The sequence below is a fragment of the Natator depressus genome, chromosome 20, assembly GCF_965152275.1.
Source record: "Natator depressus isolate rNatDep1 chromosome 20, rNatDep2.hap1, whole genome shotgun sequence".
Classification (NCBI taxonomy): Eukaryota; Metazoa; Chordata; order Testudines; family Cheloniidae; genus Natator; species Natator depressus.
Window position 1 is genome coordinate 3,611,778 of NC_134253.1, and position 19,210 is coordinate 3,630,987.

The window sequence follows — 19,210 nt, forward strand, 5'->3', positions numbered from 1 at the left end:
AGTTAGAGCTGGGAGGGTTCGTCCCCCGAGAAACCCAACCCCAGTGTGCCAGCCCCCCCCCGGGCCACAGCTGAGGAGCCAGGGCCCTACCCCAGGCGCCACGGCTTGCAGAGCCCCATTGGTGCCCCTGCCATCTGGGGGGGGGGGCTGCGCCAGCGGTGCGCCCCCACCCCAGTGTCTGGGGGGCTGCCCCAGCAGTGCCCCCCAGTATCTGGGAGGTGCCCCAGCAGTGCCCCCCCAGGCTTCCCACCCCAGTATCTGGGGGGTGCCCCAGCAGTGCCCCCCCAGGCTTCCCACCCCAGTATCTGGGGGGTGCCCCAGCGGTGTCCCCCAGTATCTGGGGGGTGCCCCAGCAGTGCCCCCCCAGGCTTCCCACCCCAGTGTCTGGGGGGTGCCCCAGCGAAGTCCCCCACCCCGCCCGGGGCCTTGGAACAGCCGGCGGGGACCCGGCCCGAGGAGCCCAGCCCGGGTTTTCCCCGGAGCCCGGTGCATGCTGGGATAGCAACCCCTCCGCCCTGGGGCGCGGGGCACGCTGGGAACGGAATCCCCAGGGCTGCCCCTGGCCCCCACTGCGCATGCCCGGGAGGAAGCTCCCTGCTCTGCCCCCTCCTCTTCCTGGCACTGGCTCCGCTCCGGAGGGGGGAGGGCGCGAGGGGCCGCCGCGAGACCCCCCCGCCCCGCCATGAGCCGAGGTAGGGCCCGGGGCCGCCCCCCCCCGCCGCTGGGGCCGGCCGCTCCCCCCCGGGGGGCCGCCCCCCTGCACGGGGCGGGGCGGGGGGAGCCCGGGGCCGCCCCCCTGCAGGGCCCCGAGCCGGGGGGGCCCCGGGCTGGGGGGGTGCAGGGGGCAGCGAGCCGGGCCGGGGGGGGGCCCGCTCGGGGGGGGCGGCCGGGCCCGGGCTGGCCCCTCGGTGCCCGGCGCTGCAGGGACACGGGGCGGGACCAGCCCGCCCCCCCCCGCCCCGCCCCTGTGTGCCCCGGAGCTGGGGGGCTGCGGCTCCCCGGGGGCGGGGCGGGGGGCCGGGCTGGCGCGGGAGGGTCGCGGCCCGGGGGGCGGGGAGGAGGGTCCCGGGTTCGAGGCAGGCTGCCGGGAAGCGGGACCCCTGGCGCGGTCCGGCCGGGCTGGGTCCCGGCTTGCGCCCGTCCGCCTGTGACATGGGCAGAGGGCCCCGCCGCCAGGGGCCCAGCAGCCCCATGGAGGAATGGGGACGGGGTCTCCGATGCGCACGTACAGCGCCTGGCGCGGGCGATCAACCTTCCCCCCCCCCCCCGGGGCTGGGGGCCTGGGGTGTCGGTCCGGCTGCGCGGGCGACTCTCTCCAGAGCACCGGGCCCAGGCGCGGCTGCCAGCACCCTCTGCTGCCCCCACCCACCCCCACCGGCCGGCCCCTGGTCTGAGCTGGGGTCCTGCCCCTGGAGCTAACGGCTGCTGGGCTGGGACCCCGGCGCTCCTGGCCTGCGGGAGGCGCGACCCGCAGCTGGTTCAGGGAGCAGCTTGAGCCCCGTTTTCTCCCACGCCCGGGTACAGAGGAGCTGTTCATGTGTAGTGCCCTTCCTTGGGCCTTGTTGGCCGCTAATTGACGCTGTCCCTGCAGGACTCCTGGGACCCCCGCAGCCAGCTGCTTCCCTGAGCCCTCCTCCCCAGCCCCTGCTGTCCCAGATAGGAGTCCCTGGGCCTGACACTGAAATGCAGCCACCTCTGGGGTGGGATGTGGCAGCTGTTTTAACACTCCCCAATAACCCCGGGGGGCATGGGGCCAGAAATACTGTTAATTGAGTCTCCCTGTGTTTTTATCCTGTGGATCAGCATCAGAAATCTGGGCTTCCAGGGCCCAGATCCTGGCAGCGTCCCTCAGCATGGGGGGCATCATCTCTGGGGCACTGTCCGGTTGGGCACATGCCATGTCTGTCAGGCTGTGCTGAATCCCAAAGGCAGAACCGTCCTCCCATCCCAGGCCCCTCACCTCGGCATTTGGGCAGGGAGTGCTGCAGGCCGCATGCGTGTCCTAGCTTCCCACCTCTGAGCTCGCTGTCTCCCAGCCCCTCAGTTCTCATTTTGAGCCCCAGAGCTAGCGAGAGAATCCAGCCCCATCGCAGCCCTGGGAGCTTGGGGTAAACCCTGCCTCTCCTGCTGCTGCCCGGCCTCTGGTGGCTCGGATGAACCTGACCAGCTCGCGGTGGGAGCTGGTTTTGGTGGCTTCTGGTGCATTTCCCAGCAGAAACCCTGCTGAGCTCTAGCCCCTGGGAGGCAGGTGCTGGGCTCGCCGGGGAGCCCCAGTCTTCCCGCGCTGGGGGCGCCGCGGCTCATGCTTGGATCCTGCAGCACCAGGGTGGCTCCCTGAGGCCACTCGAGTGACGCCTTCCCATTGCGGGAGGAGACACGGCCCCTGCGTTGACCTGGACGCCTCTTTAGCTCACACTGGGGTTGTCAGGCTGGAGGAGAGGGACTGGAGCCAGGATCCTGGGTCTAGCCCTAGCTCCGGGATTGGGGGTCTAGTGGTTAGAGCAGGGGGCTGGAGCCAGGACTCCTGGGTTCTCTCCGCAGCTCTGACTCACTGTGTGCCTTCCGACTAACCCCTTCTCCCTTCTGTGTCTGTCCCCATCTGTAGCTCGGGGGTAGCAGTGAGGGTCCCTCAACCCGGGGCTCAGCACTGCCCTGTGCCCAGGAGCCGAGCCTGCCAGGCACGGGCCTGAGCTCAGACCCCAGCAGAGAGGAGCCAGGTCTCTGTGCCGGGCGCCCTAGGCCCTGCCCAGTGGGCCATGGAGGCTGTTCACCCCGCTGAGGCTGGCACTGAGGTGGGACCCTCTCTCCCCTCTTCCAGGCGTGGGCTAGCATCGGCTGCGGCGAGCTCGCAGCTGTGGCGGACGGAGCTGCCGGCGCTTCCCGGGCGAGGGTGCCCGGCCATGAGCGCAGGAGGGCAGCGTGTGCGCACTTAACGCCAGCATGTTCGCAGCCATGAGCAGGTAGGAGCTGGGCTCGGCCCCCATGCCGGGGCCCGGCAGGGATTAAGGGACCCAGCAGCTGTTTGCCTTCTCACCGCAGGGCCCCGGCAGCGGTTAGTAGGTCAGGCGCGGCCGAGGATTAACGGGGGGAGGATTACAGGACGCCAGGGTCTGGGGGAGCGTGGGGCTGAGAACATGCAGGCTTCTGACGCCCCTCACTCCCGACCCGCAGCCCCTGCTAGTTCAGCCCTGGGCTCCCCTCAGCTCTGCCGGTGCCCCTCACTCCTGATCCCCAGCCCTGGGCTCCCCCCATCTCTGCTGGTGCCCCTCACTCCCGACCCACAACTCCCTGTCTGTTCCCTGAGGGGAGCTGGGCGGCCCCTTTGCTTGCTCAGACTGTCTGGTTCCTGCTCCCAGGAGTCTTTGGGCAGCTGGATCCAGCCCTGCCATAACTCCTCCTACTTAGCCCCTCCCCCTGGACCCCATAACTCCTCCCACCCTAGCCCCCCCCTCCATCCCATGACACCCCTCCCCTTGCTGCTTGGCGGGTGCTGTCTGTCTCTGTCTGTCCCCCACTAACCCAGCGCCTCGGCAGGTATCCGAGCGAGGCCGGGGCACAATGAATGGTGGTGATGAGCCCGCTGGCGGAGATCCAGGTGGGTGCCCGGTGGCCGTGCCCGTGGGCTGGCAGCGGAAGGTGGAGGAGGGCACCGTGCAGTATATCAGGTAGGGCTTCCCCCTCAGTGGTGGCCCCCCAGCCCCCCCCCCCCCCGGGAGGGGCTCCCCAGCCGTCCCTGACCCCCTCCCCCCATCTTCTCTCAGTCCTAGTGGCACGAACCTCACCTCGCTGGAGCAGACCCGCGCCTACCTCCTGACAGACGGCACCTGCAAGTGTGGCCTGGAGTGTCCGCTCAACGTGCACAAGGTACCGGGGAGGCCAGGGGCTGGGCAGGCTGGGGGCAAGGATAGTGGGGGCCCATATGGGTTGGGGTCGGGACCAGAGCGGGCTGGAGAGAAGGGGGCTGGAAGCCCGGGCAGGGGGGCCTGGGGCTCAGGCGGGCTGGGGGCATGATGACCCTTGGGGTCTGACCCTCCTGCTTCCCAGTGGCTGGGGGCTGCAGCCTGGAGGGACCCGACTCCAGTCCTGGGGGATTCGCCCCATGCGAAGGGGTCTGGGGGGGCACTGCCAGGACACACTGCCCTGGGCTCAGATTCCTTGTCCACCTTGACAGCTGCTGTGGGTCAGGAGTGAGGGTCAGAATGGGCAGGGGCTGCGGAAGTGCCCCCCCCCCCCAGCTCTGCCGGTGCCCCTCACTCCCGACCCGCAGCCCCCTACTAGCCCGGCCCTGGGCTCCCCCTCCCCCCCAGCCCAGCCAGTGCCCCTCAGTCCCCAGGATGCGGCCGTGATGTCCTCTTCTCCCCCCGTCAGGTTTTCAACTTCAACCCGGCGGCTGTGGTGGTGCCGCGGGGGGGGGCCGGGGCCCAGGGCGACCAGGACATGACCAAGCTGTGCAACCACCGCCGGAAAACCGTCGCCATGGCCACCCTGTACCGCAGCATGGAGAGCGCCGCGCCCCTGGGCCCGCCGCGCCTGGGCCCAGGTAACAGGCGGCCCCCGGAGCCCATCCTCCCCCTCCCCCCGGGGCCCATCCTTCCCTCCAGCTCTCCCAGGGCCCATCCTCCCCCGCACCAGGGCCCAACTGGGCTCCCCCAGGCCCCCACCCAGCACATCCTCCCCCTGCCCCTCATGGCTCCACCCCTGCCAGTCCCACCCTCCCCCAGGACTTGATCTGCCTCCCCGATCCAACACCTGCCCCCACCCTGGGGTTTCCCCTCCCCTGGATCCTGCCAGTAGAACCTGTCCCGGCCCCTCCCAGAACCTGAGCCCCAGCCTCCCCACCCCCAAATCCTGCAGACCCCGCCCCCACCCCGCGCTGGCTCTCATCATCTTGGCTGAGGGGAGGGAGGACCTGGAGTGGCCCCGGGCAGCTGTGGGGTGAGGGGTGGGTGGGCCCAGCCTGGCCTGCCCGGGCGCTGAGCCCCCCCTGCGGTTTGTTGCAGGGGTCGGGCTGAGCCAGACGTACCACTCAGGCATCGCCAGCTGCCATCCGCCAGCGCCCTTCGGCAGAGTGCCCGGCCTGGAGGGCAAGGGTCCCGGCAAGCCCCAGCCCATGGAGAAGGCCCCAGAGGCGCGAACGGAGCCCTGCCTGGCCTGCCCCGGAGACCGGCCCACCAGCACCCGGCCCAGCCAGGCCTCGTCCTTCCCACGTCACCACAGCGCCCTCTTCGGGGACGTCTTCCCGGGCAGGACGCCCTGCGTCAGCTCCACCAACGGCGCTTACCCGGCGCGCCCGGCCTTCCCCCTGCAGAGCTTTGGCCTGGAGCCCCTGGACGCGGTCCCCCGGCCCTTCCCCCTGGGTTCCCCCGCCGGCCTCCCCTTCCCCCCACCAGACGAGATGGTGCCACCTGCTGCCCCCAGCCCCCTGGGGAAGCCTCCACTCCCCGCCACGCCGCCCCCTGAGGGGGCCCCCACCTGGAGCAGCCGCGCTTGCCCCATGCCCGCAGGTGCCTCCCTCGGCAGGCTGGCTGCCTCCACTGCGCTCTCCTCTGTCTCGTCGCCAGGGGGCAGCGCCGAGCTGTCCCCGCAGTGCTCCCGCCCCTCCTCCACCTCCTCGGAGCCTGGGGGGCCCCCGCTGGGCCCCAGGCCCCCTGCAGGGGCCCCCCAGCCCTGCAAGGACGAGGCGCCCCCCAGCAATGCCTTAGCCAACCAAAGCAGCAATAACCTGCCAGTGCCCTTAGGCACCGTGCCCGAGGGCAAGGGGCTGCCTGGCTTCCTGGGCCTGCCCCTGAGCCAGCTGCTTCAGCAGCCGGGTGCCCCCTCCTTCCCCGCCAGCAGCCTGCTGAGCGCGGCCGCCAAGGCCCAGCTGGCCAGCCAGCGGCACGCCGATGAGCCCCCCTCTAGCACTTTACCCGGGCACCTGCTGGGCTCCAACGTGCTGCTCTCCGTGGTGGGTGGGCGGGCGCTGCCCAAGCCCCGGCGCCAACGCCGCGCGCCCACCGTGCTGCGGCTGCTGAAGGACTCCCAGCAGGGCCCAGCTGGGCCGGAGGAGGCCCCCGCCCCCCGGGCCCGGCCCAGAGAGCAGCCCCCCCGGCCGCCCCCGGGGGCTGCCCCACCGCCCGGGGAGGCCAGGGGCAGCCCCCTGGCCCCCCTCGCCCCCAGCCAGCCGCTGTCATCCCTGCTGAGCCTGCTGGGCACCCAGCCCCCTGGCCTGCCCCCGCTGCCCCTGGGCGACAGCCCCCCCGGCCTCCTGCCCTCCTTCCAGGACTTCAACAGTCAACTCCTCAGCCTCCTCAGCCAGCTGGCCTCCACCTCCTCCGACCTGGCCTCAGGGAGCGCCCCCCAGCCGAAAGCGCCCGCCCCCAGCACCGCCGCAGGTAGGGACCCGGGGGGGGGGGGGGGGGGATGGCACCAGCTGGCTGCAGCCAGGGCTGGGGGGCCCTGGCTGCTAGCCAGGCTGTGGGGGGTGGTGAGAGCCGGGCAAGGGGTGGGGCTGGCTCACGGGGACCCAGGCAGGGCTTTGGCTGAAGATGCCAGAGCCTCGCGGGGGGGCGGGAGAGCTGCAGCGCGTGCTGGGGGGCAGCACCCATCAGTCCCCTCTGACCCAGCCCTTCTCCCTTGCAGGTGCCACCGTCTCGCCAGCCGCCACCAAAGCAGCCTCGGGCTGCGGCCCCAGCAGCAGCACCGGGGAGGGCAGCCTGGGGGTCCCGCGGGTCCCGCTGCCCCCAGGCCCCGAGCCCTTCCCCTTCCTGGGCCAGGAGCAGGTGCTGCCCTTCGGAGGCTCCCTGCCCCCTGGCCTCCTCCAGGGCGGCTTCCTCGGCTCCTTGCCCTTCTCCCTGGCCCTGAGCCAGCCGCAGCTGCTGGGCTGCCCGGGGCAGGGGGAGGCGCCGCTGCCCGCCCTGGGCCTGCCGGGCGAGCCGGAGGGGCAGGGGCTGCAGACCCTGCTCATGGCCTCGCTGCTGCAGAGCCAGCCTCAGTCACCCCTGCTGGGCCTCGGCCTGCCCGGCCTGGACCTGCTCCAGCAGCCTGGCGGCCTCCTCCCGGCCCTGCTGCCCCTGCCCGACCCACCCTGCCAGGGGGACCTCCCGGATGGGCCCCTGCAGCCCCTGCTTTTCCCGGCACTGCCCACCTCGCCCGCCGTCCTCGCTTTAAACTCAGCTCTGCTGGCAGCCGGCCTGGCAGCCCCCGACGCCCAGGTAAGGCCGGGCCCCAGGGGTGGGTGTCTTGGGGCACCCGGCTCTCCTCACAGCTGGGCGGGTGGCATGTCACAGTGCTGGGGGGGCTCTGTGGGCATGTCCCAAGCAAAGCACTCAGCCCCTCCGTGGCCATCCAGCAGGGGGCACTTCTTGGGGTGGGGGACGGGATTAGGGCATCACCTCAGCCCTGCTCTGTCTTTGGGGCTGGGGCAGGGAGGGCGGGAGTCTCCCCAGCCCTGCTCTCTCCGACCTGATGCTACGTTCTGCGCCCCCAGCCTGGTGTCGCTGGCTCGCCCATGGCACCTACCTCGACCGGCACGACGCCCACGACTACTGAGGCTCCCAGCGCCGAGGGCAGGGCCCCTGAGCCCCCTGGCGCCTTCGGCAGCGCCCCGGTGCCCGGCAGCGCCCCGGTGCCCCCCAGCTCCTCCGGGAGGCTCCACCCGCTGCTGCCCCCACTGGTCTGCCCGCTGCTGAGTGCTGCGCTGCTGGGTGAGTGGCGCCCCATTTGCTGGGGGGCAGGGGTGCAGGCGCTGGGTTCGCTGGGGCGGGCCCGCGGGTAACTGGACGGTCCCTGAGGTGCAGCAGGCCGACCCATGGGAGCAGGGCCCGACCTGTGCTAATAAAGTGTGCAGATGACACGAAGCTGGGAGGCATTGCCAATTCACAGCAGGACCGGGAGATCCTACAGGAGGATCTGGATGACCTTGTAAACTGGAGTAATAGTAATAGGATGAAATTTAATAGTGAGACGTGCAAGGTCAGGCATTTAGGGATTAATAACAAGAATTTTAGTTATAAGCTGGGGAGGCATCAATTAGAAGTAACGGAGGAGGAGAAGGACCTCAGAGTATTGGTTGATCACAGGATGACTACGAGCCGCCAATGTGACATGGCCGTGAAAGACGCGAATGCGGCCTTGGGATGCATCAGGCGAGGTATTTCCAGTCGAGATCAGGAGGTTTTAGCACCGTTATACAAGGCACTGGTGAGACCTCACCTGGAATATTGTGAGCAGTTCTGGTCTCCCATGTTTAAGAAGGATGAATTCAAACTGGAACAGGTCCAGAGAAGGGCTCCTAGGATGATCCGAGGAATGGAAATCCTGCCTTATGAAAGGAGACTCAAAGAGCTTGGCTTGTTCAGCCTAACCAAAAGAAGGTTGAGGGGAGATATGATTGCTCTCTATAAATCTATCAGAGGGCTAAATACTGGGGAGGGAGAGGAATTATTTAAGCTCAGTACCAATGTGGACACAAGAACAAATGGATATAAACTGACCATTGGGAGGTTTAGACTTGAAATTAGACGAAGGTTTCTAACCATCAGAGGAGTGAAGTTCTGGAACAGCCTTCCAAGGGGAGGCAAAAGACCTATCTGGCTTTAAGATTAAACTCGGGAAGTTTATGGAGGTGATGGGATGTGATTTTGGCAATTAATTGATCTTTAACTATTCATGGTAAATAGGCCCAATGGTCGTGATGGGATGTTAGAGGGGGTGGGATCTGAGTTACTACAGAGAATTCTTTCCTGGGTATCCAGCTGGTGAATCTTGCCCCTATGCTCAGGGTTCAGCTGATCGCCATATTTGGGGTCGGGAAGGAATTTTCCTCCCGGGCAGATTGGAAGAGGCCCTGGGGGGTTTTCGCCTTCCTCTGCAGCATGGGGCACGGGTCACTTGCTGGGGGATTCTCTGCACCCTGAAGCCTTTAAACCACGATTTGAGGACTGCAGTAGCTCAGACAGAGGTGAGAGGTTTATCGCAGGAGTGGGGGGGTGAGATTCCGTGGCCTGCGTTGTGCAGGAGGTCAGACTAGATGATCGTAATGGTCCCTTCTGACCTTGGTATCTATGACTCCGCCCCCCACTGACTCTCTCTCTCTCCCCCGCCCCCCCCCAGGTGACCTGTCGGTGCTGAGCCCCCTGGGGGCCGCCGGGAGCCCCCTGCTCCAGAGCCAGCCGCAGCTGCTCTCTCCTTCCCTGCCAGTGCCCCTGGGCTTCCAGCTCTTCCAGGGCCAGCCCCCCGTCGTCGGCCAGCTCGGCAGCTCTAGTCCCCTGGCCTGCCTCCTGCAGGTGAGTGTTGGGGCTGCGGCTTGGGGAAGGCGGGGGGGGAGGGCTGTGCAGGGGGGTTAGACAGCTCCATGTGGGACATTTGATTCAAATAATTTAATATCTAATTTGCATATGCAGCTAGCCAGATCTGTAGCTGAAGCCCTGCACAGCAGTGGGGGGTTCAGGGGGAAGCGTCCCCGTCACGCCCTCCAGCTGCCCCTTCCCTGCCCCCCTCACGGCTCTTCCCTCTCCTCTCCTGGCAGCTCAGCCCCGGGTTTGGCGCCCCTGAGAAGCCAGTGACGGCACTGAGCGAAGGCCCCTCTCCGAACCCGCCCAGCGTCCCAGAGCCTGAGCCGCCGGCCCCCTTTGCCCCCTTCTGCACAGACGCTGCCCCCGCTGCCCTGCCAAGTGCCTTAGACTCCCCGTCAGTGCCCAGGGCCACGGACTACCCGGCCACAAGCACCCTGGAGCTGGCCGGGCCAGGCCAGCAGGGAGCACTGGGCTTTGCCACCCCTATGGGCCAGCTGGACGTAGGCGCTGCAGGACCTCCCTGCTCCAGGACCCCCCTGAAACGGGCCCGGCGCAGCGCAGAGGAGCTGAACGGCAACATCCCCCCCCGTGCGGCCCCCCGCAGAACCAAGAGCGCCCGCCGTGGGGCCGGGCGGGGCCGCGGGGCCTGGGGCCGCGGGCGGCACTTCAATGGGCAGGCGGGTGAGCTGGGCGAGAAGGCAGCACCCTCGGGGCACCCACCCCACCCGGCCTGGAGGTGCAATGGTGAGATCCCGGTGCCGGGCACGGCCAGCCCACTGGCCCTCAACAAAGCAGAGGAGATAAAGGTACGGAACAGGGGGGCCCCTCTGGGCAGGGCAGGGGCCCGAGCCCTGGCCCAGGGGCCCCGGAAGCGGGTGCTGCAAAGCGAGTCACCAGGGTCAGGGTGAGGGCCTAGAGGCCTTGATGCTCAGGCAGGGACTGGAGCCAGATCTCACCCCTCCTCATGCCTGCAGGGGCCAGGGCAGTCACCCTGTGGGAGACCCAAGCCCTGGGCACAGGCTCCAGGGAGGTGGGAGGTGCCAGCCAGACTCACTGGGGGGCAGGTCGGGGAGCCAGCGCGGTGCCTGGCCCAGCCATGTCCTTTGTCTTTGCAGGGGAACCCCGGGAGACTGCGCCCATCCCGCCGGGGCCGGAGGAGGAAGGTCAGGTGAGTGGGGGTGTGACCAGGGATCCCGTGCCCCCCCTCCCCCCCCCGGGCAGGTACCATCTGCCCCATTCCCTCCCCCATGACGTGCTCTGTCTTTGCAGCGCCCCCCGGCCTAGCACCCGCCTGGAGACGCCACGAGCAAGGGGCCCTACCACCGAGCCAGGCTCCGTCCCCACTGTAAGTGCCACCCGCTGGGTGAGGGTGGGTTGTTGGCAGCAATTGGTTTTCAGCCCAGTTCCTAGTGCCCCCCAGCTGGCAGGGACTGAGCCTCCCCATCTCTCTCCTGTTCCCCACAGGGGTGTCTGGGCCCCTCCATCAGTCTCATTCCACAGCCGCTGGCGAGGGGTCGAGCCCAGAGCAGGCCCCGGGGTCCTGACTCCTCTCCCCAGTGCCCTGGCTTGGGACATCGATCCAGCAGCCTGGCACCACTCCTTGCCCAGCAGCACCCTCCCTTCTCACCCCCGCAGGAGGACGGCGCCCCCGGGCGGCGCCCCCGGCCTGGCCGCCCCGCCAAGAACCGCCGCCGGAAGCTGGTGACGTAGCGTTGGCCCAGAGGTACCCAGGGGAGGCGAAGTTGAGCGCGCCCCAGCGAACTGAGCAGGGGGGCGCAGCTGAGGCCCAGCCAGCCACAGCCAGGAACGAGCCCCCGCCGGGGGCACCCTGTGGGGGGCCCGGCTGGAGGTGCCGTTGCTGGCAATGGGCACTTACAGCATGTTTCCTAGCACGGGCTCCTCCCAGCTGGGACTGCGGCCCCGTGGCAGCGCCAGGGGCCCACTCCAAGCACAAGCCGTGTCTCCTGCGTGCTGCCCAGCAGGAGGCGGTGCCGGGCCGCGGCCTGCCAAAGCACTTCTGAAGCCATTCTGCAATGCAGTGAAATCCCAGGGAGACGTGGCAGCGCCCCCTGTGGGCTGGGGCTGTGCTGACTCTAGGGTGTTATGGGGGGGCACTAGCCTGTGCTGCCCCCAGCCGCTGCCGTTCTGCCCCCCCCTCAGTATCTAGGCTGGGGGGGAGGGCTCCTCCCCTACCTCAGCCCTGTGGGTGTCTCAGCAGGGCAAGGAACGCCTCAGGGGTTAGCTTAACGCACCCGCTCACCAAAAACCTCCCTGTGCCCCTCGCCAGGGGGCAGCCCCCCAGGGCAATGGTACAAAGCAATAAGCGCGGCCAGCTGGCTGCAGTGAGCCCCTGGGCCTGGGCAGAGCCTGTGGGGGCACCTGGCCCCACCCAGTGAAGCCGGCTCAGCCATGGGGCACTGGGGGGCCAGGCCCTGGCCCCGGCCTTGTTTTCTTTTCTTGTTTTTAACTCCTCCGAGAACACTCAGGTCCGGCGGCTGGCGGGGCCCAGCCACGCCGCCAGCCCCACCCACCCACACTACGCGCTCGCGCTCCCAGGCTGCTGGTGGGAATTATGCAAAGCGGGGGCAGTGCCCGGCGGGGTGGGGGCCAGGCCCTGCCCCCCCTCACCGACAGGGGCCTTGCTTTTGTAGACGCTCCCTTCAGGGGTCGTGTAAAAAATCTGGAGCCTTCCCCTGGGGATTTGTAGCTTTTCTATGAGAGCCACTTAATTTAACAGCTGGGGGCCGAGCGCCGCTGGCTCTTCCGCGGGGATTTTGGGGTGTTTTGTATCAATTATTAAAATGTGTATTTAAAAGACTGCTGTGTGTGGCGAGTGCCGTGAGCTCCCCCCTTGGCCTGGCCCCCCAAGAAGCAGCAGGGCACAGTGCCAGGCTTGCGAGCAGACAGTGTTTAATAGTAAATAATTTTACAGGTTGATGAGCGCGAGCCCCACCCCCTGGGGAGTCGCCTAGAGAGCCGGGGGGTGTTCCTTCCTCCCCTAGCCAGCAAACAGGCCCTGGGCTCTGTCCCTCACCCTGGGTCATTAGGGCAGCGGCCGGGGGACACGCTACAAGTAATACAGAGGGTCTGGTGAGCTCTTCCCACCCCCCCCGCCCCCCCAGCACTGGGCAGGTGGCACCGCAGGGAGGGGGCTGCAGGGCTCACTGGGAGAGCTGCTTCACCCGTGCATCCATGCTGGCGAAGTTCTCCTCCACGGCCACCAGGTTCTCCTTCATGGTCTGCTGGACCTGCGGGACAGAGAGCGGGTAGCGCTGGCACCAGGATAGCTGGGGCGGGGGGCGTTGGGACCCCCAGGACCTGGTCTGTGGGTGGGAGCCGCTGGGGTTCACTCGCTCCCAGGATGGGGGGGAAGGGGAAGTTGCCAGGATCCCCACCCCACAGAGCCCCCTGCCCGGGCCCACCTGTGTCAGCAGCGTGGCGTTGTCCTTCAGGGAGTGGACGATCATCTGCTGGGTGGTGTCCAGGTGCGTCAGGAGCTGCCCAAACTGCATGGCTGGAAGGGACAAGAGCGAATACTCAGCAGCTCAGAGCACACCTGGGGCAGACAGGCCCCTAGGCACCCATCGAGCTGGGCACAGAGCCTGTACCCGCCCCTGCCCCTCACCTTGCTCGTGCAGCTGCTTGACAGTGGCCAGTCTCTGCACCAGCGCAGGCAGGGTGGTGGCCATGGGGCTCCAGCGCTGCACGACCTCATAGAGCTGATGCACCTGGTGGCACCCGAGGGGAGACGGGGGTTAGTGCCAGGCAGAGGAGGGGGCGGCTCCAAGGCCCGCCCTGACGCACCCCAACGTACCAGGCGTCGCCAGAGCCTGTGGCACCCTTGTCCCACTCTGCTGGTGCTGCTGCTCAAGGCGTATCCAATCGAGGGGCTGGTCTGCTGGAAAGCAGGGCGGCTCGAGATGCCAGCCGGCACTCTTTGCCATAGATGGGTTCAGGGGCAGCTCAAGATACCAGGGGGCACTCTTTGCCGTAGATGGGTTCAGGGGGCACTCTGTCGTAGATGGGTTCAGGGACAGCTCGAGATGCCAGCCATGCCAGCCGGCACTCTGCTGTAGATGGGTTCAGGGGTGGCTTGAGATGCCGGGGGCACTCTTTGCCGTAGATGGGTTCAGGGGCAGCTTGAGATGCCAGGGGGCACTCTTTGCCATAGATGGGTTCAGGGGCTCGGGCCGGGGGGCCCTAGGAGGGGTGTGGGTGCAGCATGACTGCAGCAGCATGGGGCAGCTGGGACCTGACCTTGCTCTGGGTGTCTGCATCCTCCACGGCCACCTTGTGCTTGGCAATTTCATTCACCTTCCCCAGGACGCTCTGGGGGCAGAAAGGAGACGTGAGATCCTAGGGCCGCGGGTGTCCCCCGCCCGCCCACTAGCTGGCAACGCAGCCCTGCCCATGTCTGGGCCAGAAGCCAGGATGGTACCAATTCACCAGGGGCCAGGTGGGTCCCTCGGCCCCTCTGTGCCATTTCCACACCATGCGCCGCCTCCTGCTGGGGCCAGGCTCAGACAACCCTGGGGCTGTCCTGGACCCCCGGAACCGGGGTGGGGGGAACATCTGCCAGGTGCACCCTGTGCAGACACCCAGCGCATCTAGCCCCAGGAGACAGCTGGGTCCTTCCCAGCCCCAGGGTGCTGGATTCTACCAGAAGGGCAGATCCCGCCAGGCTTGTTCCAGTTTCAGTGCACCCCAGCTGGGAGGGGGGGCTCAGCACGCAGGGCGCCCATGGGAGCCAGAGCTTGTCCTCCCCCCTCAGCTGCTCACCTGCAGCCTCGCCTCCACCTGGTCCAGAACAGCAACGTCCAAGGTGCTGACTTTGGCCTGCAGGATCTCCACAGTGTCCTGCGGGAGGGAGGAATGGGGTGAAAGAAGCGAATGCCGACCCCGGGCAGCGGCCAGCCGAGATCTCTCCAGAGCTTCACCGCGCGCCTGGGCCCTGTGAGGGCTCCGGCCGGCAGAGCCTTCCTGCGGCAGACCCTGGCGTCAACAGCAGGGGACGCCACCGTGCCCAGCAGAACCCCACCCAGCCTCGGCCAGGGCTGCGCTGAGCAGCCCCAGGGACCCAGCCCGAGAACAGCCAGCGTCAGCCCGCTGGGGCCGCACGGCTGGACACCAGTGTCCTCATGGGGCTGGGCTCGGGCCCAGCTGTCCCAGCGCAGCTGAGCCCCACTTGAGAACAGGGGAAACCAGATGTCACCCTGGCAGGCTGCATCATCGCACACCCCAGACCAATCCCGGAAACGCTGCCTCCAGCCCAGGAAGGGACCTCGGCCCCCACAGGCCCCCAGCTAGGCCGTTACAAATCCCCTTCCCCACGGCGTGCCCCAGCACTCAGGCTTACCATGAGGCTGGCTCCCTGCAGCCCAACCGCCAGGGGATTCTAGGGAGAAAGAAAGAACGCAAGCATGTGGATCCGGGATTTCAGAGCAGCCCGGCCTGGGCACGTGGGGGAGCGGGACAGCCAGCTAGGGCCGTCCGCCCCAGCCTGATCCCCCTGCAGGGGCGCTCACCTGGCTGTCCTGCTCGCAACACACCGTGGCTTCCAGCTCGCTCAGCCGCTTCTCCAGCTCCGCTATCTAGATCAACAGGAGAGGTCAGCGATTCCCCCAGCAGGCCCTGCTTCTCCAACCCGCAAGGCTGGCACCATGGGCTCTGCGGGTGCCCAGCTCCTAGCCAGGGCACGTGGTGCTGGAACAGTGCCTCACTGCAGGGCTCCGTCGCTGCCCAGAAAGCCCGGGCAGGCAGCCACTCAGAGCTCCACGCCAGCCGGCCGAGCAGCGAGAGACGCCAGCTGCCTGTGCCCAGCACCTGCCTGGGTTTACATGAGGGCCTCAGGCACCGCCAGGGGGTGTGATCCAGCCGCCAGGACAGTTCAGCAGAGTCGCTGGGTGCCGCTCGCTCCTGGGCTAGGCTGCGGCGCCCCAGAGCAAGAAGCCGTCCCTCAGTTGGGAGCCCGTTGCTGTCTCCCCAGCCATCACCTCCGAGCTGCCCCCAGACCCTTAGTCACAGACTCCGAATCTCCTGGCCCGCCGAAGCCCCCCCAGTGCAGGGGGACGGCAGAGTGACCCAGCAGGCCCCCACGGGAAGCTGGGCAAGGGAGCCAGCTGGTTTCCAGCCCCAAAGACCAGGCAAGAAATAACGCACCATCTGTGCATGGCCCCCGCTCTGCCCTGACACAGAACAGAGGGGCCCTGCCCCACAGATCTTCCAGGTGATGTTACTATGGGCCCAGGAACAGATTTTCAAATGAAAACTTAGCTGGTATTTTCAAATATTAACATCCCCCTCCCCCCAGGGGGCAGGTAAAGAAGCATTAGATGGGGAAACTGAGGCACACCAGCTAAGTGACGCAAGAGCTAAAGCATCCAGGTCGGAGCCAAGGGTAGATCCCAGGAGTTCCTGGTGCCCAGCCCTGCCCGCAGTTCTGCCGTCACATGGTCACTGCTGCTTGGCAGACAACTCCAAACCCTGACCCGCCCCAGACTCACCTTTGCAGCCTGAGAGAATTTGTCTTGTTCGGGTCTCGAGTGCAGCTCGTAGGTCACCATATTCCCCACGGGCACAGGGGCCTTCGACGGGCTCCTCCCTGCCCCGGGGGTGCCCCTGGCACTCTTCGCCGCTTCCAGCTGAACGAGCAGGCGCCTGGTAAAGAGAAGAGACCCGGCTGGTTTCCAGGGCGTGCGAGTGGCAGTCGCCAGCTGGGAGGTAACGGCCCTGCTGGTCCCTGGAGAGCTTAATGGGGAATGCGGCTCTGGGAACCGGGAGATGGCAGCCTCGTGGCCACAGCGACGAACGGGCCAGGCTGCCGCAACCACCCCTGGGGCTCTCCGAGGCAGCTACAGGCGGGACAGCCCAGTGGATTCAATACCTCATCCATCGGCCTCGGTTTTATTCCTTCCCCGTCCCCACCACGGTGAACAGCCAAGACGCCAGAACCTCCACCGGGTAAGAGAGAGGGCAGTGGCGGGCCTGCAGCTGAGCCAGAGCTGCCACGTCCGCCCAGGGATCTGCCAGCGTCAGCGACCAGACGTGGGCAGTGCCTGCCCAGGAATAAACGCACCACAGCCCCGTGAGCCGAGGGGCGGCTGACTGCAGCACCGCGGGGCTAGGGGCAATTCTGATCGGCGTCACTGAGGTCAGGAGAGGATGCTCCTGTGACGAAGTGGGACTGTTCTTAATGGTTCCTCCGAATATTGTGGGGGTGCCTCAATTTCCCTTATGCAGTTCTTAAGTATCTAGGTGGTGGGGTAAGGGTGTATGATCACTGCAGAGCCCTAGAGGGCAGGTGTGTGCAGGGGTCGGGACACAGAGAATGGCCGACACCCTGTTTCCTGGCAACTGATGGCCTGGACCCTTCCCCCCTGCAAGGTGAGAGCTAAAGGGTTGGAGAACAAAGGAATCAGGTGACCTCCTGGCCTGGGAAAGGAACAAAGCCCAGAGGAGGAGGGGCTGGAGGGAGTTTCAGTTTGGGGCTGGCTGGAACATGGAGTGAAGTGCAGACGTGGTTGTCTGACTCACTGCCCCCCAAAATGGACCCAGCCGAGGGGTCCCATTCTCTGCACCTGCAAGCTCTGTTTTAGACCACATTCCTGTCGTCTAATAAACCTCTGTTTTACTGGCTGGCTGAGAGTCCCGTCTGACTGCGGAGTTGGGGTGCAGGACCCTCTGGCTTCCCCAGGAGCCCCGCCTGAGCGGTCTCGCTGTGGGAAGCACACGGAGGGGCAGAGGATGCTGAATGCTCCGAGGTCAGACCCAGGAAGGTGGAAGCCGTGTGAGCTGTTTGCCCTGCGGACAGGCTGCTCACCGGAAGGAGACTGCCCCAGAGTCCTGACTGGCTTCATAGGGAGCAGTTCCAGAGCATCGCCCGGGCACTCCGTGACAGCTCCCTCTCAGCCCCAGCCCCGCACGCCTGCCCAGGGGTCAGCAGGTCTCACTGGGCCCTTTCCAGCAGGAGGTGCTGGGGCTGAAGTCTCCCACCCGCCACCCCCACGTTGCAGGCACAATATGGCCTTGGGCACTCGCCAGAGCGGGGCAGACCAGGGATTTGGGCCCGGTTTATGGTGAGAAGCCGCCACAAGGGGGGGTTGAGCCCAGGGGTGGGGACGTCCAAGCTCCTCGCTGGGGCGCTGAGGGACACTTGGGACGGGGAAGCAGCAGACCCCGGAGCTGCAGCTGCTCCCCCAGCTCACTTGGCGAGGGCTCCGTCGGGGTCAGTCAGGTTGATGGCTGCGTCCGGCCCCAAGAGCTTCTCCAGGTGCGTGGAGACCAGCTGCTGCTTCAGGGCCACGACCTGCTTGGCGAGCACCACGGGGCTCAGCTTCTCCTCTGCCGCTGACTCCTTCGCGGTGCTCTGCAGAGGGAGATGCTGCCATGTTACAGCCAGGGCGCAGGGCTCTGCGGTCACGGGGACCTGCCGCCTCCCAGCTAAAGCTTCCGACAATCCAGCCCCTGACGAGTCTGCTCCCAGCCAGCGGCATGGGTGGGGAGCAATCGTATCTAGCTGTAGATCTCAAAGGGCTCCCTGTTTGACATGGGGAAACTGAGGCACGGGGGTGCGGTGACTAGGCCAAGAGTCCAGTTCAGGGGCAGAGCTGGGCACCGAACCCAGGTTTTCTGAGTCCCAGTCCAGTGCTCTGCCCACTAGACCCCACTGCCTCCCACCAGACTGGAGGGCGACGGCGCACGAGAGAGAAGGCTGACAGCCCGGACGTCTCACCCGACACGGCGATGCACGCCACCCAAGGTGGCTCCTACCTGTATCTTCTCCACCTCTGTGCTCAGCTCGTGAACCTCATGGAGCAGCCGCTGGTACTTCTGCCGGGGCGTCTCTTTCACACCAGTGCCGTCCCCTAGCTAATGACACAGAGAGGTTTAGGTTGCGCAGCCCCTCCGCTCAGGGCTCTGCTTCAACGAACTCTAACCCTGCAACTCAGCTTCTGCACTGGGCTCCCTCTGTATCTCTCTGGGGGCCCGGGCATAGCGGGCTGGGTTTTGGGTGCCTCTCTCCCAGAGGCTGACGGGAAACCCAGCCTCAGAGCCAAGGAGGACCTGAAATGGCCCAGCCGAAGCGGAGTGAGCCAGGCAAAGCCATGAGGCTGGCGCTAGGCATTCCTCGGGGTGGGCTGCCGCCTGTCAGCATGTGGCTGGCGGGGCTGCCGGCTCTGTGGAAATTGCATTGTTTCTAGTCTGGAATCCAGCTGGCGTCACTGGGGCTTTGTCCCTTCCCCTTCTTGCCCTCGGGGGAAGCCAGCCGATCTCCGGCCAGTGCTTTGGTTTTACTCTGTTAGCAGGGACCTTTCCACCTTGCCTCTCCCTACCCAGTGCCGGGACGGGTAGCGTTCGACACAGGGAGGTGCAGGGGAACCCACTGCAGCCTAGTCCTCACGGGCCGGCCGTCCAGATCAAAGCACCGCAGTCTGCCCTTCCTGTCGGTTTTCTGCTTCTCGTGCCAGGGGATGCGGCAGTCCCCAGGCCTGCGATGCCCTGGCAGAGCACAAGGCCTGCGTGGCCCTGGCCTGCCCTAGTGGGCTCCATCTCTTGCAGAAAAGCCAAATTCACACGAAGGCTCCTCCTGGGGGCGACACGCTATCCACCAGCAGCTCCCCTAATGCCGCGAGGGGCCCTGACACGCTGCCCAGCACCGGAGAGTCTTCGCCCCAGGGTGGCCATGCCACCGCCTCCTCGGGCTCCCGGGAGGGACTGTGACTAGCAGCCCCTCTCCGAGCGTGCTCCCCAGCGGGCGACACTCGCTCAGGCAGAGGGAGGGGAGCCAGAGGGTTCGCTACAGCTGGGTTTTATTCCAAGGGAGGGGCATTTCCTTCCACCCTAGGCCAACGACAAGCACCGGCAAAGCCTTTGAGAAACCAGCTACATGCGGGCAGGTTCATTAGCCCGTCACACCTGCTTTGGGCCCGAAGGTC

General features: G+C 66.9%; 2 protein-coding genes across 2 annotated transcripts in view; one reads left to right on the top strand and one right to left on the bottom strand.

The window, feature by feature from the left end:
- The first annotated feature begins 568 nt into the window (after positions 1-568).
- MBD6 (methyl-CpG binding domain protein 6) lies at positions 569-10,980 on the top strand. Its single transcript, XM_074935544.1, has 12 exons — positions 569-692; positions 2,819-2,960; positions 3,535-3,665; positions 3,762-3,864; positions 4,369-4,540; positions 5,001-6,374; positions 6,622-7,193; positions 7,469-7,685; positions 9,094-9,266; positions 9,509-10,081; positions 10,391-10,443; positions 10,545-10,980. Exons 3-12 carry the CDS (start codon positions 3,559-3,561, stop codon positions 10,978-10,980), a joined length of 3,780 nt encoding a protein of 1,259 aa, XP_074791645.1. The 5' UTR covers positions 569-692; positions 2,819-2,960; positions 3,535-3,558.
- A 1,183-nt stretch (positions 10,981-12,163) lies between these two features.
- Positions 12,164-19,210, bottom strand: part of DCTN2 (dynactin subunit 2) — a 28,925-nt gene continuing 21,878 nt past the window's right edge. The window contains exons 5-14 of the mRNA XM_074935130.1: positions 18,045-18,143; positions 17,480-17,640; positions 15,779-15,932; positions 14,801-14,866; positions 14,632-14,670; positions 14,055-14,132; positions 13,533-13,604; positions 12,901-13,003; positions 12,698-12,789; positions 12,164-12,523 (exon numbers count right to left, since the gene is read on the bottom strand). Coding sequence (XP_074791231.1) covers positions 12,437-12,523; positions 12,698-12,789; positions 12,901-13,003; positions 13,533-13,604; positions 14,055-14,132; positions 14,632-14,670; positions 14,801-14,866; positions 15,779-15,932; positions 17,480-17,640; positions 18,045-18,143 — 951 coding nt within the window. The 3' untranslated portion in view covers positions 12,164-12,436. The remainder of the gene's footprint in view (positions 12,524-12,697; positions 12,790-12,900; positions 13,004-13,532; positions 13,605-14,054; positions 14,133-14,631; positions 14,671-14,800; positions 14,867-15,778; positions 15,933-17,479; positions 17,641-18,044; positions 18,144-19,210) is intronic.

Bases quoted from the DNA above. Each gene is read 5' to 3' on its own strand.
- MBD6 (XM_074935544.1), top strand. From the start codon at position 3,559: ATGAATGGTGGTGATGAGCCCGCTGGCGGAGATCCAGGTGGGTGCCCG. The intron at 4,541-5,000 runs GTAACAGGCGGC...GGTTTGTTGCAG, and splicing joins CCCGCCGCGCCTGGGCCCAG to GGGTCGGGCTGAGCCAGACG. The intron at 9,267-9,508 runs GTGAGTGTTGGG...CTCTCCTGGCAG, and splicing joins CCCTGGCCTGCCTCCTGCAG to CTCAGCCCCGGGTTTGGCGC.